Genomic DNA, 17894 nt, shown 5'->3' with positions numbered 1-17894 from the left:
ATTTTATCACATTTTTGATGTCAAACTCTTTGCATAGCCCTGGAACCTGAAGATTTTCTCACACTTTTTTCTAGAAGTTTGATAATTTATCATTTTGTTTTATATTTAAGTTCATATGTTAATCTTTACATAAAGGTGTGAGAATTAGGTTGAGGTTTTATTTTTCTTTTTTCCTATCATTGGCCAATTGCTGCAGCATCATTTGTTCAAAAAATGTTCTTTATTCAATTGAATTAATTGCTTTTACACTTTGTCAAAAATCAATCAGACATATGTACTAGATCTATATCTTGATTTTCTATTCTATTCCATTAATCTAATTGTCGACCCCTCTACCAATACCATGCAGTCTTCATGACTGTAAATATTTTATATATAATTTCTTAATTTTTAACAAATTTTTATTTGATTTTAGAGAGAGGAAAGAAGAGAAAAAATATATTGATCTGTTGCTCCACTTATTATTTAATTTATATTAAGAATGTTGTTCCACACATATTCTTGTATGTGCTCTCACCAGGGATCAAACCCACAACCTTGGTATATCAGAACTACACTCTAACCAAACAAGCTACCCACCAGCACTAATTTGGGGAGACTATTTCTCACATTTTATTATTTAAAAAATTATTTTAGCTGTTGTAGTTCCTGTGAATTTTCATTTAAATCTTTAGAATAATTTTGTCTATATCTACAAAAATTATTGTTGGTATTTTGGTAGGAATTACATTAAACATATATCAATTTGGAAAGAATTTACATCTTTACTATGTTGACTTTTCTAATCCATGAGCATGGTATGTCTCTCAATTTATTTAGATCTTTGATTTCTTTGATCAGCATTTTGCAGTTTTAGCCTAAAATTCCTATGAATCTTTTGTTAAGATTTACATGTGTTACATTTTTTGAGCAATGTAAATGGTATTCTATTTTTTTCGTGTCCATATGTTCACTGCTAGTATACAGAAGCAAAATTGAATTTTGTATGTTTATCTTATATCTTGCAACCTTGCTCAATTTGCTTATTAGTTCTAGGAGGGTTTTATTTTCAAATCCTTGGGATTTTCTATGTAGTCAATCATCATGTCATCTGCAATAAGGACAGTTTTATTTCTTCCTTTTTTAAAAATCTGTATGTACTTTATTTACTTTTCTTGCCTTATTGTATTTGCTAGAACTTCAAGCATTATCATTGAATAAGAGTGTGAGAATGGACTTCTTGTATGGTTCACAATCTTAGGTAGAAAGCGTTCAGCCTTTCACTATTAAGTAAAACCACATTAGCCATATTTTGTAAATGTTCTTTATGATGATTATTCTAGTGAATGTGCTTTTCATTTAAAAGAACCCTTAGGCTGAGATGATGGTAATTAAAGCCAGAGTAGTAGTGGAAAACATAGTAAGAAATTATTTAAGTCCTGATATATTTTAGCAGTAGAACTGGCAGGTCTTACTGATAGTCTGATGAGGCTAGGAGAGAAAGAAGCCGTTGCTGGGATATATTTCTCATGGTGGGAGAAGCATACCGGTGAGAAAACACAAACTATTTTATGTTGTACCACATGACATTTAAATAATAACATTTACTCCCATAGAGTGAAAATTATTCTTGTGCCAGTTTTCTTTAACTCTTCATTATACCATGGAGAGAGTCTCAGTTGGGGGTTAGTATCCCTTTAACACCTCAGCATTTGGTCAGCTCTCTTCGTAACAGCCAGAAAAGGCTGTAGTTGAGAACCACAGACTTCGGACAACATTAAACAGTAATGATTGATTTTTATTTTATTTATTCTTATAATTACTTTTGACTTAGAGCAAGGGATTTGGCTTTTTATGACTTATTTTAAAAATCCTCATTTTAAGTTAAAGCTAGGTTTACAGCATGAAGCAACTGTAAGAAAAATATAAGTAGCGCATAAAAAGTACAGGGTCATAGCAAAATTCCCAAAATCGGATGCAGAGATCTGAAATTTGGGAAGCTGAGAGGTGGCAAGAGGAAGACCCAGGAGAAAGTGCAGTGTTTGCTTCCTTACTAGGTTATGCTTCCATGATTCCAGGAACACCTAGGGCAAGTTATTTCCCAATGGACTCTGCAGGTTATGATGAAACTTTCTCCTGTGTCCGGTCAGACTGGGGACCTGACCTTGAGCCAGACCAATAACTGGTTTCATCAAAGGTTTGTCAGGTTAGCAACAGACAACACTGGATGGAGGGAGAGGTCCTGCAGGGAGCACTTTGGACACTTGAGGTCTGAGAGCGGGAGGATGGGGTACTCCAAACTGGAAAAACTATTCCTGGCGGTTTGGTCCAGCTGACATCATAGAAATGCCGGTCCACTCCTCAAGTGCAGTGGCTGGGACCAGATTATACTGCACCCAGGGCCTGTGCACTGGCTCCCTTGTTCCAGAACCAGCAAAGAGATAAAGAGTACAATACTTTGTATTAGAGCAGAGGTTTCAATTTGGTGGCTCAATAATAATAATAATAATAATAACATTATTAATAATAGCAAGAACATATACTGCACTAATTATCTGCCAGGCACTGTTTCAGCACTTTATGCGTGTGACCTCATCTAATCCTTCCAATAATCATCTTGCCTTAGACAAAGCTTATTCAAGTTCTGGTCATACCACTTGTTTGTCGTGCAACCCCAGGCAAGGTTTAACTCTAATGGGCTGCAGTTTCTCTCTGAAATGGGATGGAGAATAGAATGTAACTGATAGAGATGTTGGCAGAATTAACAGGCAAGAGGGTAGCACAGTACCTGCACATAGGAAGTGTTCAACAATTGACAATTATTATTCTGCTTGTGATAAGATTTTACCTTCCAAGGATAACACCAGTGTATGTCTTCCATCCTAGATATGCATCTCGTGTGTTCTCCTCACAGTGTGATTAACACTCTTCCCACTCAGGATGGTGGGGGCAGGGGTCGTTTGTCTTTATCTCTTAAAATTGGGTGGGGCTTGTGATGAGCCAACTAATAGAACATGGCAGATGGATGCTAGAGATTTCCAAGGCTGGGCTACAAAGAGGGTGTAGCTTCTGCCTAGTTCTCTCACACTCAGGACTCTCGCCCTTGAAACAGCCACTATATCTGACATTCAAACTAAACCAGGAAGAAAAACCACACAGAGAGAAACCAAGGCTCCCGACAAGCAGCCAGTCATGTTGAACCAGGGTATGAATGACTCAGCCTTCAGATGATTCCAGTGCCCCCCCCCACCTCATCCCCATCTTTGAGCCTTTCAGCCGAGGCCTCAGACGTGGATGATCAGGGATATGACCTCCCCAGGCTGCCCTGTCCAAACTTCTGACCCACGTAATCTGTGAGCATAACAAGTAATTGTTTTTTACACCATTAAGATCTGGAGCGATTTGTTACAGAGCAGTAGTTAACTTACTTTTTTCAACTGAGGAAGAGCTTCTTAGAGGAAGGAGAGTCCACAAGATATGAGTTGCCTAGCTGGATGGCTTATACTCAGGAGGAAAGGTGGCCCCCAGGCTGTCCCCATCAACTTCCTTCCTTTGTTTCTTTCCCCTTTCCATTGACAAGGAAGTAGAATGTAGGGTCGAATTCTTTTTTTTTTTTTTTTTTTTTTTTTTTTCTGAAGCTGGAAACGGGGAGAGACAGACAGACTCCCACATGCGCCCGACCGGGATCCACCCGGCACGCCCACCAGGGGCGATGCTCTGCCCACCAGGGGGCGATGCTCTGCCCCTCCAGGGGCGTCTCTCTGCCGCGACCAGAGCCACTCTAGCGCCTGGGGCAGAGGCCAAGGAGTCATCCCCAGCGCCCGGGCCATCTTTGCTCCAATGCAGCCTTGGCTGCGGGAGGGGAAGAGAGACAGAGAGGAAGGAGGGGGGGGGGTGGAGAAGCAAATGGGCGCTTCTCCTATGTGCCCTGGCCGGGAATCGAACCCGGGTCCCCCGCATGCCAGCCCGACGCTCTACCGCTTAGCCAACCGGCCAGGGCCTAGGGTCGAATTCTTAAAGAACTTCCACAGTTGATGGATGATTTGACTATTTATTTTCATTCCCTACTAGATATGCCCATTGGACAGATGAGGAAACCAAGGCTCAGAGAGATTAAGATGTTTGTCCAAGGTCACACAGTTAGTGCATGGTAGAGCTGAAATTCCAATGATGCACACTGCTATTTCCCCACAGCCGATTTTTAATAAGCAAATAACAAGCTATGTAAATTACTGTATTTTTCGCTCCATAAGATGCACTTTTCCCCCCCAAAAGTGGAGGGGAAAATGCCCGTGCGTCTTATGGAGTGAAAAATACAGTATTTTATTAAATATTTTAACATACCATTTAGCTCAGAATATATTTTTTCTTATTCCTTAAAACCCTAGGTGTCTTATGGTCAGGTGCGTCTTATGGAGCGAAAAATACAATATGTATTATATATTGATTGTAGTCATCGGCCCAGCTACTAAGGGCTTGCTATATGCCAAGCACTGTGCTGGGCACTTACATAAATGATCAAGAACTGCCCAGTTCTTCGACCCCATGTCTTGCCTGCTGTCCCCTCAACCCCATGTGCCACTCTCTCTGTGACCTTTATTCTGCTTTTTCTTTTCCTTTCTTTTTTTCCCCCCTGCTCTTTGAATAAGTCAAGTTCTTTGCATTGACTGTCCCCTCTGCCTGGATCTCTCTTCCTCCCACCTTCCCCACTTTCCTATCTTGGTGGCTTATTCCTTCTCACTTAGGTCTCAACTCAAACATTATCTCCTCAGAGAGGCCTCTGAGATCACCTAATCTGGTGAAATGTAGCCTTCCTCATTGCTATACAGCAGCGGTCCCCAACCTTTTTTTGGGCTACGGACCAGTTTAATGTCAGAAAATATTTTCACGGACCGGCCTTTAGGGTGGGACGGATAAATGTATCACGTGACCGAGACAAGCGTCAAGACTGAGTCCCAGCTGGATGTAACAGAGGGAATCTGGTCATTTTTTAAAAATAAAACATCGTTCAGACTTAAATATAAATAAAACGGAAATAACGTAAGTTATTTATTCTTCCTCTGTGGACCGGTACCAAATGGCCCACTGGTCCGCAGCCCGGGGGTTGGGGACCACTGCTATACAGTATCACTGTTCTGTGTAAAACGCCCCTGAGTCATTTCCTTCACAACATGGTTCGTCATTTGCAATCATTCCCCACTGGCTGAAACCCCATGAGAATAAGGAGCCCAGGTTGTTGCTGGCCATATTTCCAGTGCCTGGGACAGAACCTGAGACATAGCAGAGGTTCAAGAAAAACTGAATAATTGAACCTACTTTAAATCATTGTATTTTTGTTCCAATGGATGTCAATCAAAATTCTAAATATCATTCATTTAACAAATATTAATTGAGCACCTACTATATATCAGGCATCATTTTGGGTCCTGGCCTATAGCAATGATCAAATAAGACAGAAGCCTCTACTCTTATAAGACGCTTAATTTTAGTAGCTTTATTATAAGATAAATGAGTGACATATACAGCAAACCACGTAGTGCTTGATGCTATGAAAGAAAATAGAGCAGGGAGAGGGGAAAGAGCGTGAGGTGCTGACACCAGCTTTGCCCTTTCCCTCCCAAGGAGGACTCTCAGTGCCCCTCCACCACCACCACTGGGCCCTGTACCACTGCCAGCATTTTTCCATGTGACATTTGGGGGGAGGCCTCTGCAGCTCCAAGAACAACATTGCCTTTGAAGCAGGTGGTCCTCAGGCTGAGGTTGGGATGTCACCCCTTGAGATGCCCTGGGGGTGGTCCAGCACCTTGACCTTACAGGGTCTTTTCTTACTCTGGGAAAAAGGACAGGCCCCAGACTCCCCTGGCCTGGAGCTGCGACCGCCTCTGGGGTCTGGGCCATCCTCTTACCCCCTCTACTCCAGGCACAGAGCGAAGGTTTACACACACGAGGAGGCCTTTGATCAGAACCAAACCCCCAAGGTTCTGACTGTTTTTTGTTCCAAGCTCCTCCGCTTTGAACTCCAGCGGGGAAGACTGAGGATAGGTCGTGTGTGCGCGTGTGTGTGTGCACGCGCGCCTGCGGTTGCGGTAGTGGGAGGAAGGCTCACGTGGCTCCTTGATTTTCTTTCTGACAACCAGGTTGGGCTTGTATGAGAGAATTCATTTCAATTCGATAACTGTTTACAGAGCACCCACTACTACCCACGACTTTCCAGGTACCATTATAGAAATTAGGGCTGGAGCAGCAGGGCCAAAAAGGTCCCCAGCCCACGGAGCAGACAGGAAGCCACTGTACACATAAAAATATAAAAGATAGCAGGTTCTCATGAACGGGACGGTGCTAAAGCTGGAAATGGGGGTTACCTTCCACACAGGGTGCTCGTGGAAGACAAAGTCATGTTCAGCCGAGACCCAAGGGAAGTGAGCGAGGCGTTTGGAAATCTGTGGGGAACAGTATTGCAGGCAAAGGGAACAGCAAGTACAAAAGCCCCGAGACAGGAGCTTGACTGCTGGAAGGATTGTGGGGCTGACCCAGCATGACAAGCAGGGGTCAGAAAGGGGAGCAGAGGCGATGAGTGGATCTATTGACCTTGAATGAGGTGGGAACAGTGAAGTGTTTTGAACAGGAATGGCATGATCTGAACACAGAACAGGATGCTCCGGGCTGCGGTGTGGGGAACAGACTGCGGGAATGAGGCAGAAACAGGGCATCGCGTGAGAAGACCTTCGCAATGGTTCAGACAAAAGATCACGTGGTCTCAGGGGTAAGGTGAGAGAAGGGAGTCAAAGAGGGGTTCCCAGGTTTGAGCTGAAGCATTGGATTTGTAGAGCTGAAGGCTGGGTGTAGAGACCAAGGGGTGGAGCTTGTTTCTGAACACGCTGAGTTTGAGATGCCTATGTTATGCCTGAAGAGACATAGACCATCTTATCTGGGAGTTGCAAATTCAAGTGCCTACAGGGAGCAGTAGCAGGAGAGTGAAGGGGTCTGGGGGCAAGAAGTATCTCACTTTCCTCTTAACTCTCTAATGAGAAGAGCAGCAGGACAAGCTGGATGATAAATGTCAACTAGCAGCTGACCTCAGAGTCAAGGGGCAATAGGGAAGAGTGGGGATTAGGGTGAATTGGTGAGTACAAGCCCTGCCCCCCAAAAGGGGAGATATTAGAACAAGGGTCCACTGTGGCCAGCACTCCTGACAATGTGTCCCGTGAAGTCAGATATCTGGATTTTTATATGAAATCTAAAAATCATTTAACATTGGCAACCAAAAAACAAATACTGTATGGACCCAACGAAAATATCTATGGGTACAGCAACATGTCTGATCCAGATCAAATTCTCCATTTCACAGATGAGGAAACTGAAGCCCAGAAAAGTCTGGGGTTTTCCCCAAACTCAAAGAGGAAGTTGGTGGCTGAGATTGGCCAGGTCTTGAAAAGGCTGAATCTCAGTCCAGGGTTCTTGCCTCGCGGTCCCTGGAGAGAAGTGTTGGAATCCATGTCATTCCTTCTTCACTTTGATCAAAATAGAGACCCCTGCTGCCCAATATGCCCAGCCTGACCTAGAGAGGCACGGGTGCCAGGGATCCAGAATCTGTATCTCTTGGTTAGAAATTTTGGCTTAAAATGATAGAAAACCTTATCAAAACGGCATTGGCTTTAAAGATGTTTGCTTATGCATGCAGTCAGTCAAGGAAAAGAGATTTGAGGTCTGATGTCACTAAGGATGGAGTCACACTTTGCCCATCTCTCTACTCCATGGTCTTCTTCTCATTGACTCTTGACCTTCAGGAGTGGCCTCATGGTGTCAAGATAGCTGCTAAACCTCCAATTATTACCATTACATTTAAAGGCAAGAATTGCTGATGAGCATGTGTTGGGAGTCTGGGCATGGAGAGAATTCTCACAACTCTTTTGTCATCTACAAGAGGCAAAATATCCCCCAAAGCCACCGTACTATTCTTTCCTTTGTCTTATTGACCAGATAAAGGTCACAGGCCCACCCCTATAATCTAGGCCCAATCTGAGATTTCCCTGAGGTAAAACCTTCTTCTGCTATTGAATTCCTGAACAAGCTGAGGCTCTGTCCGAAAGGAATGGGGAGGTGGGTGGGGCTTTTTACAGGCAACAGACAATAGCTGACATAATCTCTACAATTTACAGGATGACGACTGGGAAAGCTGCTCGGCAGCTCTGAGCCCCAGCTTCCTCTTCTGTGAAATGGGCGCAGTAAATAACTCCTGTTTCTGCCCTCCCTGCATCCATTTCCTGTTTGCATGGAACACCTTGATTTTCTTTAGGGCAGGGTTTCTCAGAACAGCAAGCTCAGCATCATCTGAGAACTTGTTAGAAATGCAAATTCTTAGCCCAAGCCTAGACCTTTTGATTCAGAATACACTGGGGGTAGTGCCTGGCTGTGCAGAAACTGCACCTGTACACCCTTGGCTTGTAAGTGGAGAGCAGATATTACTGTATGAAAACGGCTTGTTTGTTGGTCTCTAAAAAATAGCAGCAATATGAATTATGTAGTAGTAACAATAGCTAGTTGTTACCATGTGCCAGGCACTGTGGCAGCATTTCACGGTTGCATTATGTCATCGATGGGTGGACATGGAAGGAAGGACTGATGGCCTCAGATGCAGGAATGGCCAGCAGGCAGCTTCCAGCTATCGCCTCTTCAGGGATCAAGTCACAGGCAGAGAGTGGCATCACGGCCAAGTTCATATCCTCCCAGGGGTGGCCTGCCAATGACTGAGTGATGTGAGATTACAAAGGCCGGGTCTTCTCGGCCCAATTTAGGACATCTCTGCAGGCCACTGTGGCTGCAAAGCTCCCGTGGGTTTGGCTCAGGCACCATTGTGAGTCCACTTTGCAGATGAGGACACGGAGGCTCTGAGAGGTGCAGTAAGGGGGTCTCACGCCATGCGGCTAGTAAGCAAGGAGATACGAGTTGGAAGCCGTCAAACTTCTGAACAGAGTGGTGGCATAAACTGGCTGTAGCGGTGCCTCTGGCTGCCGCGTGAGGGCGAATGTCGGAGCTAGGGCAGAAGCAGGGAGCAGAGGAGAAATGACTACAGCAGTGTGGGGCCAGGCGAGGGGCCAGGGTCCAGCTCCGAGTTACACACAGTCCAGGCGAGCAATACACACCAGTGAGCGAATGAGTGAAGAAGTGAGAATAGATGACAGTTAAGACAGGAGGGAAGGAGGCATCCCCTGGTCTGATTTGCTCACTCTATCCGTGGTTAGCACGGTGCCAGCCGCATACAGAGGCTCAGCTAAAGTGTTAAGTAAACTAACAACTTAAAGAGAGGGAGATGGGGAGAAGAGGGAAGAAGGAAAAGGAAGGAGAGGGAGGAAAGGAAGAGAGAGGAAGAATAGAAGAAAACAAAGGGGAGAAGCAACTGAAAGAAGGAAGATTCTTATTTACCTCTTCGGACCCAGAATGACAGTAACTTGCGACCTCTGGTGGCAGAAGAGAGTCACGCCTCTGGGCTCGGGAAAGGGGAAGTCCGTGCTCTGGAGTGCACTGCCCTAAATTCAGGACCCGAGTGGAGATTCCCAGTTCCCTGTGAGGTGTGGGCATGCCCTTATAAGAACATGGGTTATAGCAGTCAGGGGCAGCCCGGTGAGGACCGGGACCAGGTGAATGAGGCTCTTACTAGGGCACAAACCTAAGGGGGCACCTAAAAACTCGGTAATCAAGACATATTTTAATGTAATATTTAAGAATCAAATTGGCAACTACGGCCCACAAGCCAGCTGCGTGGTTTTGTAAATAAAATTGCACTGGAACCAGGATCAGGAGCAGGGTTTACTTTCTGTTTCAGCAGAGATTATACCCCACATGCTTCGTTTCCGTAGGTGTCCCCAAAGCCCCTCGGCCAGCACGTGGTGCTCGCGTGCTCAGCTCATCTAACTCAACAAGAGCACGCCTGTACAGGGCACTCACCATGCCAGGTTTGGGCAAATCCATTCTTTGGTCCACAGACTGCCCACAAGGCTCTTAAATATTCCTGTGTCCTTTTCAGTGTTGGACACATCTTGGCATCACATCACATTTTTCTGACTGTGCCACTCACTAGGTGAATGACCTTGTCAATATTTAGTATCTCTCTGCCTCAGTTGCCTCCTCTGTGAAATGGGTTCATGCATGCAAAAAACTTAAGACTTCTCTACAAACGATTGCTGTTGTTAAACATGTGGGTTTGAACCCCAGCGCTGCCCCTTATTGTGACTTTAGGATATGGTCTTTCGTACTAAGAGTGTTTCCTCATCTATAAAGTGGGGGGTTATGACTCCTGTCTGGGTGGGCTCTGGTGGGAATTTACAGAGCTGCTTGTGCCATTGGCTCGTCACTGTAAAGCATGGGCTGTCCCCAAGTGGACTCTGAGGGATCTGGAATTGCAGAGGACGTCTCAGCTTGAGACACTGAACTAGGGAAGGAATCCACCACCTGTTCAGGAATGTTTGTTCCCCTTGTTTCCCATCATGGCACAGACCAAGTACTCAGCATTAATGAAGTTTCTCCAGCCTGCTCTCTCCCTCTCCCTCAGTGCCTGTAAAGATCACTCTCGCCTCCCCCACACAGCTGGCTGCCACGTCACTCGCACCAGTGGTATCAAGCGGCTCCCAGCATGCTCTCCCACACCTCCGCCCCAGGCTACTGTCATTGCTGGCCCATCCAGCTGTGTCGCCTTCTCACTCTTCTTGAGTCCACACTTGTCCAGTTTCGTCCTTTTTCTTCCAATGTAATCCTTCCAAAACATCTCCATTACGAATAAAAGCCTACCTTGTTACAAGGCCCTTACCCACCTCGGACTTCACTTCCTGTTCCTCCCGGGCTTGCTGCAGGCCAGCCGCACTGGCCTTGCTGTCCCTGGGGGGTGTTCCTCCTCACCAACTCTGTATCTGACAGCCCTCCCGCCTGGAACAGACTCCCCCGTCTCCTGGCTTTCCTGCACACCTTAGCTCCCACGTCCTTTCATCAGAGGTTTTCCCTGACCACTCCTCCCACCTCCCCTCAAGGTCACTCAGGACCTGACCCTTTACAGCGCACTTCACCATCTGAAACTGTCTTGGGTCCTTAGTTTAAGCTTCCCAGGGGAGTAAGGACGGCCTTGGTGTTCCCTCTGCAACTCCAGCACCTGGTCCACAGTGAATGCTAGGTATTTGTCGACTTAACGCCTGCACATGTGGATCAACCAGTCATTTTCCAGAGGTACGCATTAGCCTCATTCAACCTTATGGCATATATGAGGACGCCGGGGAATGAGCACTCTCTTGTTGCGAATACTCATTGACAAAAACTGTCAGCTTCTGTAGCCCTTGGAGATCTTCGACAATGTCATAATATATACTGCTAATACATAAGATGAAGATGTCATATGCAGCTTATCATTTCTTCCAGGATCAGTGGAAAGAATATGAGCTTTGGAGGCAGGTAAAAGTGCCCCTTCCTACCTGTGACATCCTGGATAGGTCCCCTCCAGTTTGAGCCTGTTTATCCCTCTACAAAATGGGGACGATACCTAATGTAGAGTTGTCACCACTGCCCAGGATGGGACCACATGCAGGGTGCTAGCTGTGAAGGAAACAGCACTTGTCAGTCTTGGTCCCACCCGAATGTTCCCTCCACAAGAGCAGGTGCTGTGTCCATCTTGCTCACCGTGTACCCAGTACCCACTACAGTGCCAGGCACACAAAGGCCCTCAAATACCCACTTGCTAGTTGGCGCTTACAATGAGGAAAGGTTATCATACTATATCTTCTATGCACACCTTCTTTGGGGCAAGAAACTGAGGCTGGGCAAGGTCAAGAGTGGCACTTTGCATCTTAATGCAGCTTTCCTCTACCTTCCCTTAAACCAGGCTTTATCAAACTTTGGTCATTGCTAAGGCACGTCTGTACCTATATAAACTAAAAAGAACTTTATATTAATCACCTGTCCTAATTAGAAGATAACCATAAAATTACAAAGCATCAAATATAAAAATGTTATATAAAAACTTTTAGAAAAGAAATTGAAGTTAAGCAACATTTTCCATTCTTTTTTCCTCCCACCATAACCCTCAGAAATATATTTTACATCAAAACCCAGTACATATTCTTGTCTGTATATACACATGTATAAACAAGTCTTATAAAACAGTGTTTATAATATATGTCCTAGTCTCTGCTTCTACTTCATTTAAAAAATGCTGGCTGTACCCCACTAAAATGGTTTCAAGAGGAAAGTAATGAACACAACAAAAACACAACACTGGTTCAAGGGCTGGTAAAGACACCCTGTCACTGAGACTTTGTTCTTGTCTCAGCAGGAAGGAAAAGAGAATAATCTTCTCATTATGTGGTTCAATGTTTTTTAATGCCGTGCTCGTGTAGCTGAGGCAGAAGCCTGTCCCAGATTTTATACTCAGTTCTGCTTAGAACGTGGCTTAGGTATATAACAAGCTCTTGAGAACAGTCGACTGCAGGTAGTAACGACACGTAACAAGCGTGATCACAGACGGCACTTAAAATATCTCAACACTTTCTTAGGTCTAACCCGTCCTCGTGTCATTCCTTCAGATTTACATGAAGTAAATGGCTTCCCTGCCCGTGGCTGTTGCGCATTTCTTTACCCGACCATGGACCTCTTTCGTCCTCTCAGGCGCACTTCATCTAGTTTTTTGAGCACGGGCCTGGCTTTTCTGGAGGAGGTGGAGTAGCTCTTCAGAAAGGCTTCAAACACACTCTCCGTGTTGGGATGGGTGCTGAGGAAGGCTTTCTCCAGCACGTAGAGGTCAACTCCCTTGTCTTCTGGAAGTGCCGAAACGAAACTCAGCCCGAAGTCTATGAGCACAATGTCCAGTTGTTCCAGGGGCGGTTTCAGGAGCATGTTCGAGGTCGTGAGGTCACCGTGAATGAGGTCCTCGTCGTGCATTCGAGCCAAAACCTGCCCGACAGTCTTGGCTAAGCCGAAGAGACTTTCGGGAGTTTTTTCAGTCTCCATAGTGGACTCAATATAATCTCGAACAGTCACTGAGCCTTCAATTTCTTCCATGAATAAGCAGTTGGAAGCATAATCCACAAAAAAGACAACAGGGGCAGATATCCCTGCAATCAATACATAACCAGTTATTGAATTAGACTTTTTTAATGGTAAACTTAACTTTCAAAAACTGATCCCATCTTTTTATAGTGTTTATCTGCTTATTTCAGGAAAAAGATTTATCAGCGCTGCAGAACGGTACAACTTAACTGATCTGAGTTTCCCTTGCTTAGGCTCCACGTGCCTGTGCCTTAAACCACCCCACGACTTAGTAGTGTCAAAGTTCCCTCCAACTTTCCACTCTTTATGACTAAACTTCGTTCATACTTATTTCCTAAAAAAACTAAAAACAAAAAGCCAGAAGGGTAAGTATAGCTCAGGTAAAGCTCTATCTATCTGACAAGGACACAACAGGGGCCAAGCAGTATATTGCCCTAGAGATTCATCTTCAAAGTCAGAAAGGATGAATGCAAATCCCAGCTCCCTTGCTAATTAGCTATGAAAAAATAAAGATGAAATCAGTATAACTAAGCTGACTTAAAATGGAGTCTGTATGGTCAAGCGGACCAAAAGTGGTTGAGATCAAATGGGTTGAAGCCATAAGTAACAGATTTTACCTTAATTTAACTAGCCCAAAGGCTTAAACTTTTGAACTTTTCAGTTGTATATCAATGCCTGGAGAGATGTAGAGATACTATAGGTAACCCCCTGAAGAACTTAGGAAAGAATATTCACTGATCCAGACTGCCTCACATTCCTTACGGAGACCGTCACTCACCTAGAGCAATGGTCCCCAACCTTTTTTGGGCCACGGTCTGGTTTAATGTCAGAAAATATTTCCACGGACCAGCCTTTAGGGTGGGACGGATAAACGCACAAAATAAAATTATGCGACCAGCATAAAAACTGTGGGGTTTTTAAATATAATTGTCGAACTTACAAGACAAGCATCAAGAATGAGTCTTAGATGGATGTAACAGAGGGAATCTGGTCATTTTTAAAAAATAAAACATCGTTCAGACTTAAATATAAATAAAATGGAAATAATTTAAGTTATTTATTCTTTCTCTGTGGACCGGTACCAAATGGCCCACGGACCAGTACCGGTCTGCAGCCTGGGGGTTGGGACCACTGATCTAGAGGATTTCGTCTGGTAACCTCAGACAGAAACAAAGGCTAAGGATATAGGGCTCGGTCTTCTCGAGAACATACTTTTTAATATAAAAACTCTCAACTTTTCTCTTTTCTTCGAACACTCTGGGTGTTGTTACCTGGTAGTGTTTCCAATTTGAAAATTCTAAGACCCGTGAATAAAACTTTGTTCTTTTCAATTTTAGCAAAGCCTCTTGATTCATTTACACCCCATCGACACCTGTATAAACCTTCAAGTCACGTAACCTTGGCGCACAACGGTGTTTTAATGAAAAAATAATTGACTGAATGACATCTAACTTTATTAAACGCTACGTGCCAGTCATACATTCAAATGTAATGCACGGCATACATACTTGATCTAGTGGTCCCCACAGCCCTATGAGATTAATACTGTAACTGATTTCCCTTTACAGGTGAGGACATAGGCTGAGAGGTTAAATAAAGTATTGAAAGGCTGCAGCGATGTCGGCATTTGAAAACAGAAATCCACGCTCCAGGGCAAGTGCTTGTACTTGTATCTGCTTTTTAGAAATGATGAAGAGACAAGGATCGAACATTGAGACAGCACAAGCGGGGAAACTGAGGCTGAGGGCGGTTCAACAACGTGCTTAATTAACGTTGAGCGACAGCGGCAGGGAACTGAACCAGGTTGCATGGCTCCGGGACACATGCTCGTCGCTGCAAGTCCAAGAATGAGTGACGAGAGGGATGAAAGGATGATATTTCTTAAATACTCAAGGCCACACCGAAGGCGGGTGGGGGCGGGGGGCAAGGGAGTCCCGCACCCGCCTGGCCCGGGCCCCGGGGCCTCGGGCCTCCCCACGACCGCCAGCCGAGCCGCCTCACCTGCGCGGCGGCAGCGAAGCAGCGCCCGGGCCTCCTGCACGGTCCGCCGCCGGCCGAGCCGCGCCTCCAGCGCCGGGTGCCGGTAGCCCTTGGGAAAGCGGTGCTTGACCATGGCCGCGCGGCCCTGGAAGCGGCCGCGGTACACACGCGCCTCGGCGCCCTGCTTCACCAGCTCCAGGCCACTCAAAAAGCAGCGGATCCGCTCCCGGGCCGCAGCCAGCGCATCGGCCTCCGGTTCCGGTTCCTCGCTCATCTCCGCCGCAACTTCACGCGTAACCGCCAAGACTGGGCCTCAAAGCCCCTCGACTCTGTCCCGGGGCTGTCGGAGATACTTCGACTCACTCCGGAAACCCTCGGCTCCCTTCGGCCAATCGAACGCCGACACTTCCGCCCTGTGGACGTGGTTCCGCCTCCCAACCTTTCGGCTCTTTCCGAAGCCCCTCGGAAAGACGCTTGAGGCTCCGCCTCCCAGCTCTTCGGTTCTTTCCGGAAAACTACGGATCCTTTCGCGAAAAATTTGTCCTCAGAACCTGAGGTCTTTTCTGGAGTTCGGCCTTGCCATTAAGGAGGCGACCACAAGTGCCTACACAATGTGTAATGTGGCAAAAAACGTATCTCTGAGTTTCAGCTTTGTCATCTACAGTACGAAGATATCCAGTTTTACTTTGGCAATGGCCTATTAATAAAGTTAAATAAGATGTTGCTTGTGAAGGTGCCTAGTGGATAGCACATACACTCTTCATATGCTCGTTTTCCTTACCCTATTGTGGGGACTCTGTTTGAAACACTGTACTGAAAAAAGACCCTTTGGTCCTAGGGTTGCTGTGATGCCAACTCGCAGCCCCGCAATTTCATTCATCAGAGGGCGGGTCACCTTTTCAAACATCAGACCCTTTGTGATGGTATACTGTGGTTTCCAGCACCTTCCATCAGCCCAGACTGCACATGGCTTACCATGAACCAACTGGATGTATAACGCCCAGTTTCCCAAGTATTTGGCTTCATTACCATAATTGTTAGTATCCACATAACCTCTATGGTTACCAAATCTGTCTGAACCCCGCCTTTGGAAAATTCACTGTGCAAACATTTACAAGTCCCAGGCTTACTATGGTCAGACTGATTCTTACATCTCTTTAAGGAAACCTAGTTTAAAACCTTTCAATGACCACACACGCACACGCATGCACACGCACACTGTGCTTAGGATAAAGACCCACCAGGTCCTGCAGGGGACCATTATGTCTGATTTCCAGATTCATCTCCCACTAAACTCCCCTTTGCCCTCGGATGTTCAAACACAATTGTCTTCTCTCAGTCTTTCGTTCTTGCCAAGTTCCCTCTTGACACAGAGCCTTTGCACCTGCTATTTCCCACTGCTCTTCCCTCCTTTTGTTGCCTAGACCCATCTAGATATCCTTTCATTCTTAGCTTCAATGTCACTTCCTCTGGGAAGCCCTCCTGACTTCTTAGAAGAGGGAAAGTGCAACTTTTATAAATTCTGGTGTCCCTGTGAACCTCTTTTGCATTGCCACAAATTGTCTTTTTTTTTGTCTGTTTGTATGACTATCTGATCAGTGGCAAGATTTCTATCTTCATGGGCCTTAGTTCCTTACTGGCCATTGCCTGGAGGTCCCTTTCACTTCTTAACATGTGGGCCTCTCCACTGGGCAGCTTATGTCGTGGCAGGTGGCTCGTCAAAGTAAATGAGTGAGAGATCGGGAGAGAATGAGCAATATGATGTCACTGTCTTTTATAAACTAATCTCTAACATGACATCCTCACTTTTTCTGTATTCTGTTTGTTAGAAATAGTCACTAGGTCCTGCTCATCCTCAATGAAGCCATTTTTGAAGATGCTACTGAAATGCTTGATTAGAAGAACTTCCCCTTTCTCATTTGGGAAAACAAACAAAGAGGGATTTTCTATGCTCTCTGGGAGAGAAAGAACATGACAGCAAGCATGCAAACATCCTCATGACTTAAAGCAAGTCACAGAGATTAAAGACTATCTGGGGGCTTCATGCTCTGTTTTACCATATAACTTCTTTACCTAACAAGAATGGAACACTTGCAGTACCAGGTCTCCTGGTGACAATTACAAACACAGATAAAGGAAGAACTGTCACATGGCAATGGCCAAGAGGCCTCCCTGGGCTCCTCTCCATGCCAGAAAGGCAGCAGAGCATGATGGATTAGTGCCCGATTTCCCCATGACTGGGCTTGGCTCCCGGCTCAGTGCTATTCCCGTTTAAGTCCTTGAACTCTATTTTACTCACTCATTTATTATGCAAGCAAGTTACTTTACCTCCCTTTGCTTCAGTTTCCTCATTCATAAGACGGGGGTGAATTGTAATAGTTCTTATCTCATTAGGTAGTTGTGAGGGTTAATAGTGATCTAATATATTAAGTGCTTAAATCAAAGTATATAATTATTGCTCAATAGTTTAAGTACATAATTATCTCTCAATAGTTTAAGCTATTGTTCCATTTACTGTTGCTGCATAACAATCTACTCCAAAACTTTGCACCTTAAATCAAAGTACATAATTATCTCTCAATAGTTTAAGCTACTGTTCCAGTTACTCTTGCTGCATAACAATTTACTCCAAAACCTTGCACCTTAAAACAACCACTTAATTATACTCATAAAAGGTGTGGGTTATGAATCCAGACTGGGAACAGTAGGGATGGCTTGTTTCTGCTCTACAAGGCCCAGGGTCTGAGCTGGAAAGATTTGATACTGGGAGCTGGGATCATCTGAAGGCTCATTCTGGAACCAGTGCTGGGATGATTCAAAACCTAGGACTAACCAATGGAGCACCCCCACATAGCCTTGGGCTTCCTCACAGCATGGCGGCCTCGGGGGAGCCAGACTTCCTAGAGGCG

The 17894-nt window shown here is 45.3% G+C and overlaps 1 protein-coding gene across 1 annotated transcript; it reads right to left on the bottom strand.

Annotated features, from left to right (window-relative positions):
* Nucleotides 1–11967: 11967 nt before the first annotated feature.
* Nucleotides 11968–15381, bottom strand: TP53RK (TP53 regulating kinase). Its single transcript, XM_066236920.1, has 2 exons — nucleotides 15007–15381; nucleotides 11968–13070 (listed from the first exon to the last, which is right to left on the bottom strand). Exons 1-2 carry the CDS (start codon nucleotides 15257–15259, stop codon nucleotides 12592–12594), a joined length of 732 nt encoding a protein of 243 aa, XP_066093017.1. The 5' UTR covers nucleotides 15260–15381; the 3' UTR covers nucleotides 11968–12591.
* Nucleotides 15382–17894: the final 2513 nt, after the last annotated feature.

Source organism: Saccopteryx bilineata, chromosome 6 (assembly GCF_036850765.1).
Source record: "Saccopteryx bilineata isolate mSacBil1 chromosome 6, mSacBil1_pri_phased_curated, whole genome shotgun sequence".
Taxonomy (NCBI): domain Eukaryota; kingdom Metazoa; phylum Chordata; class Mammalia; order Chiroptera; family Emballonuridae; genus Saccopteryx; species Saccopteryx bilineata.
The sequence above is the reverse complement of the archived record's forward strand: the minus strand, read 5'-3'. Positions and strand labels throughout refer to the sequence as shown.

What these genes read in the sequence shown, in the direction of transcription:
- TP53RK (XM_066236920.1), bottom strand. Translation starts at nt 15,259, where the DNA reads ATGAGCGAGGAACCGGAACCGGAGGCCGATGCGCTGGCTGCGGCCCGG. An exon ending in GCTTCGCTGCCGCCGCGCAG is followed by an intron (nt 13,071 to 15,006) that starts GTGAGGCGGCTC and finishes TATTGATTGCAG; the next exon opens with GGATATCTGCCCCTGTTGTC.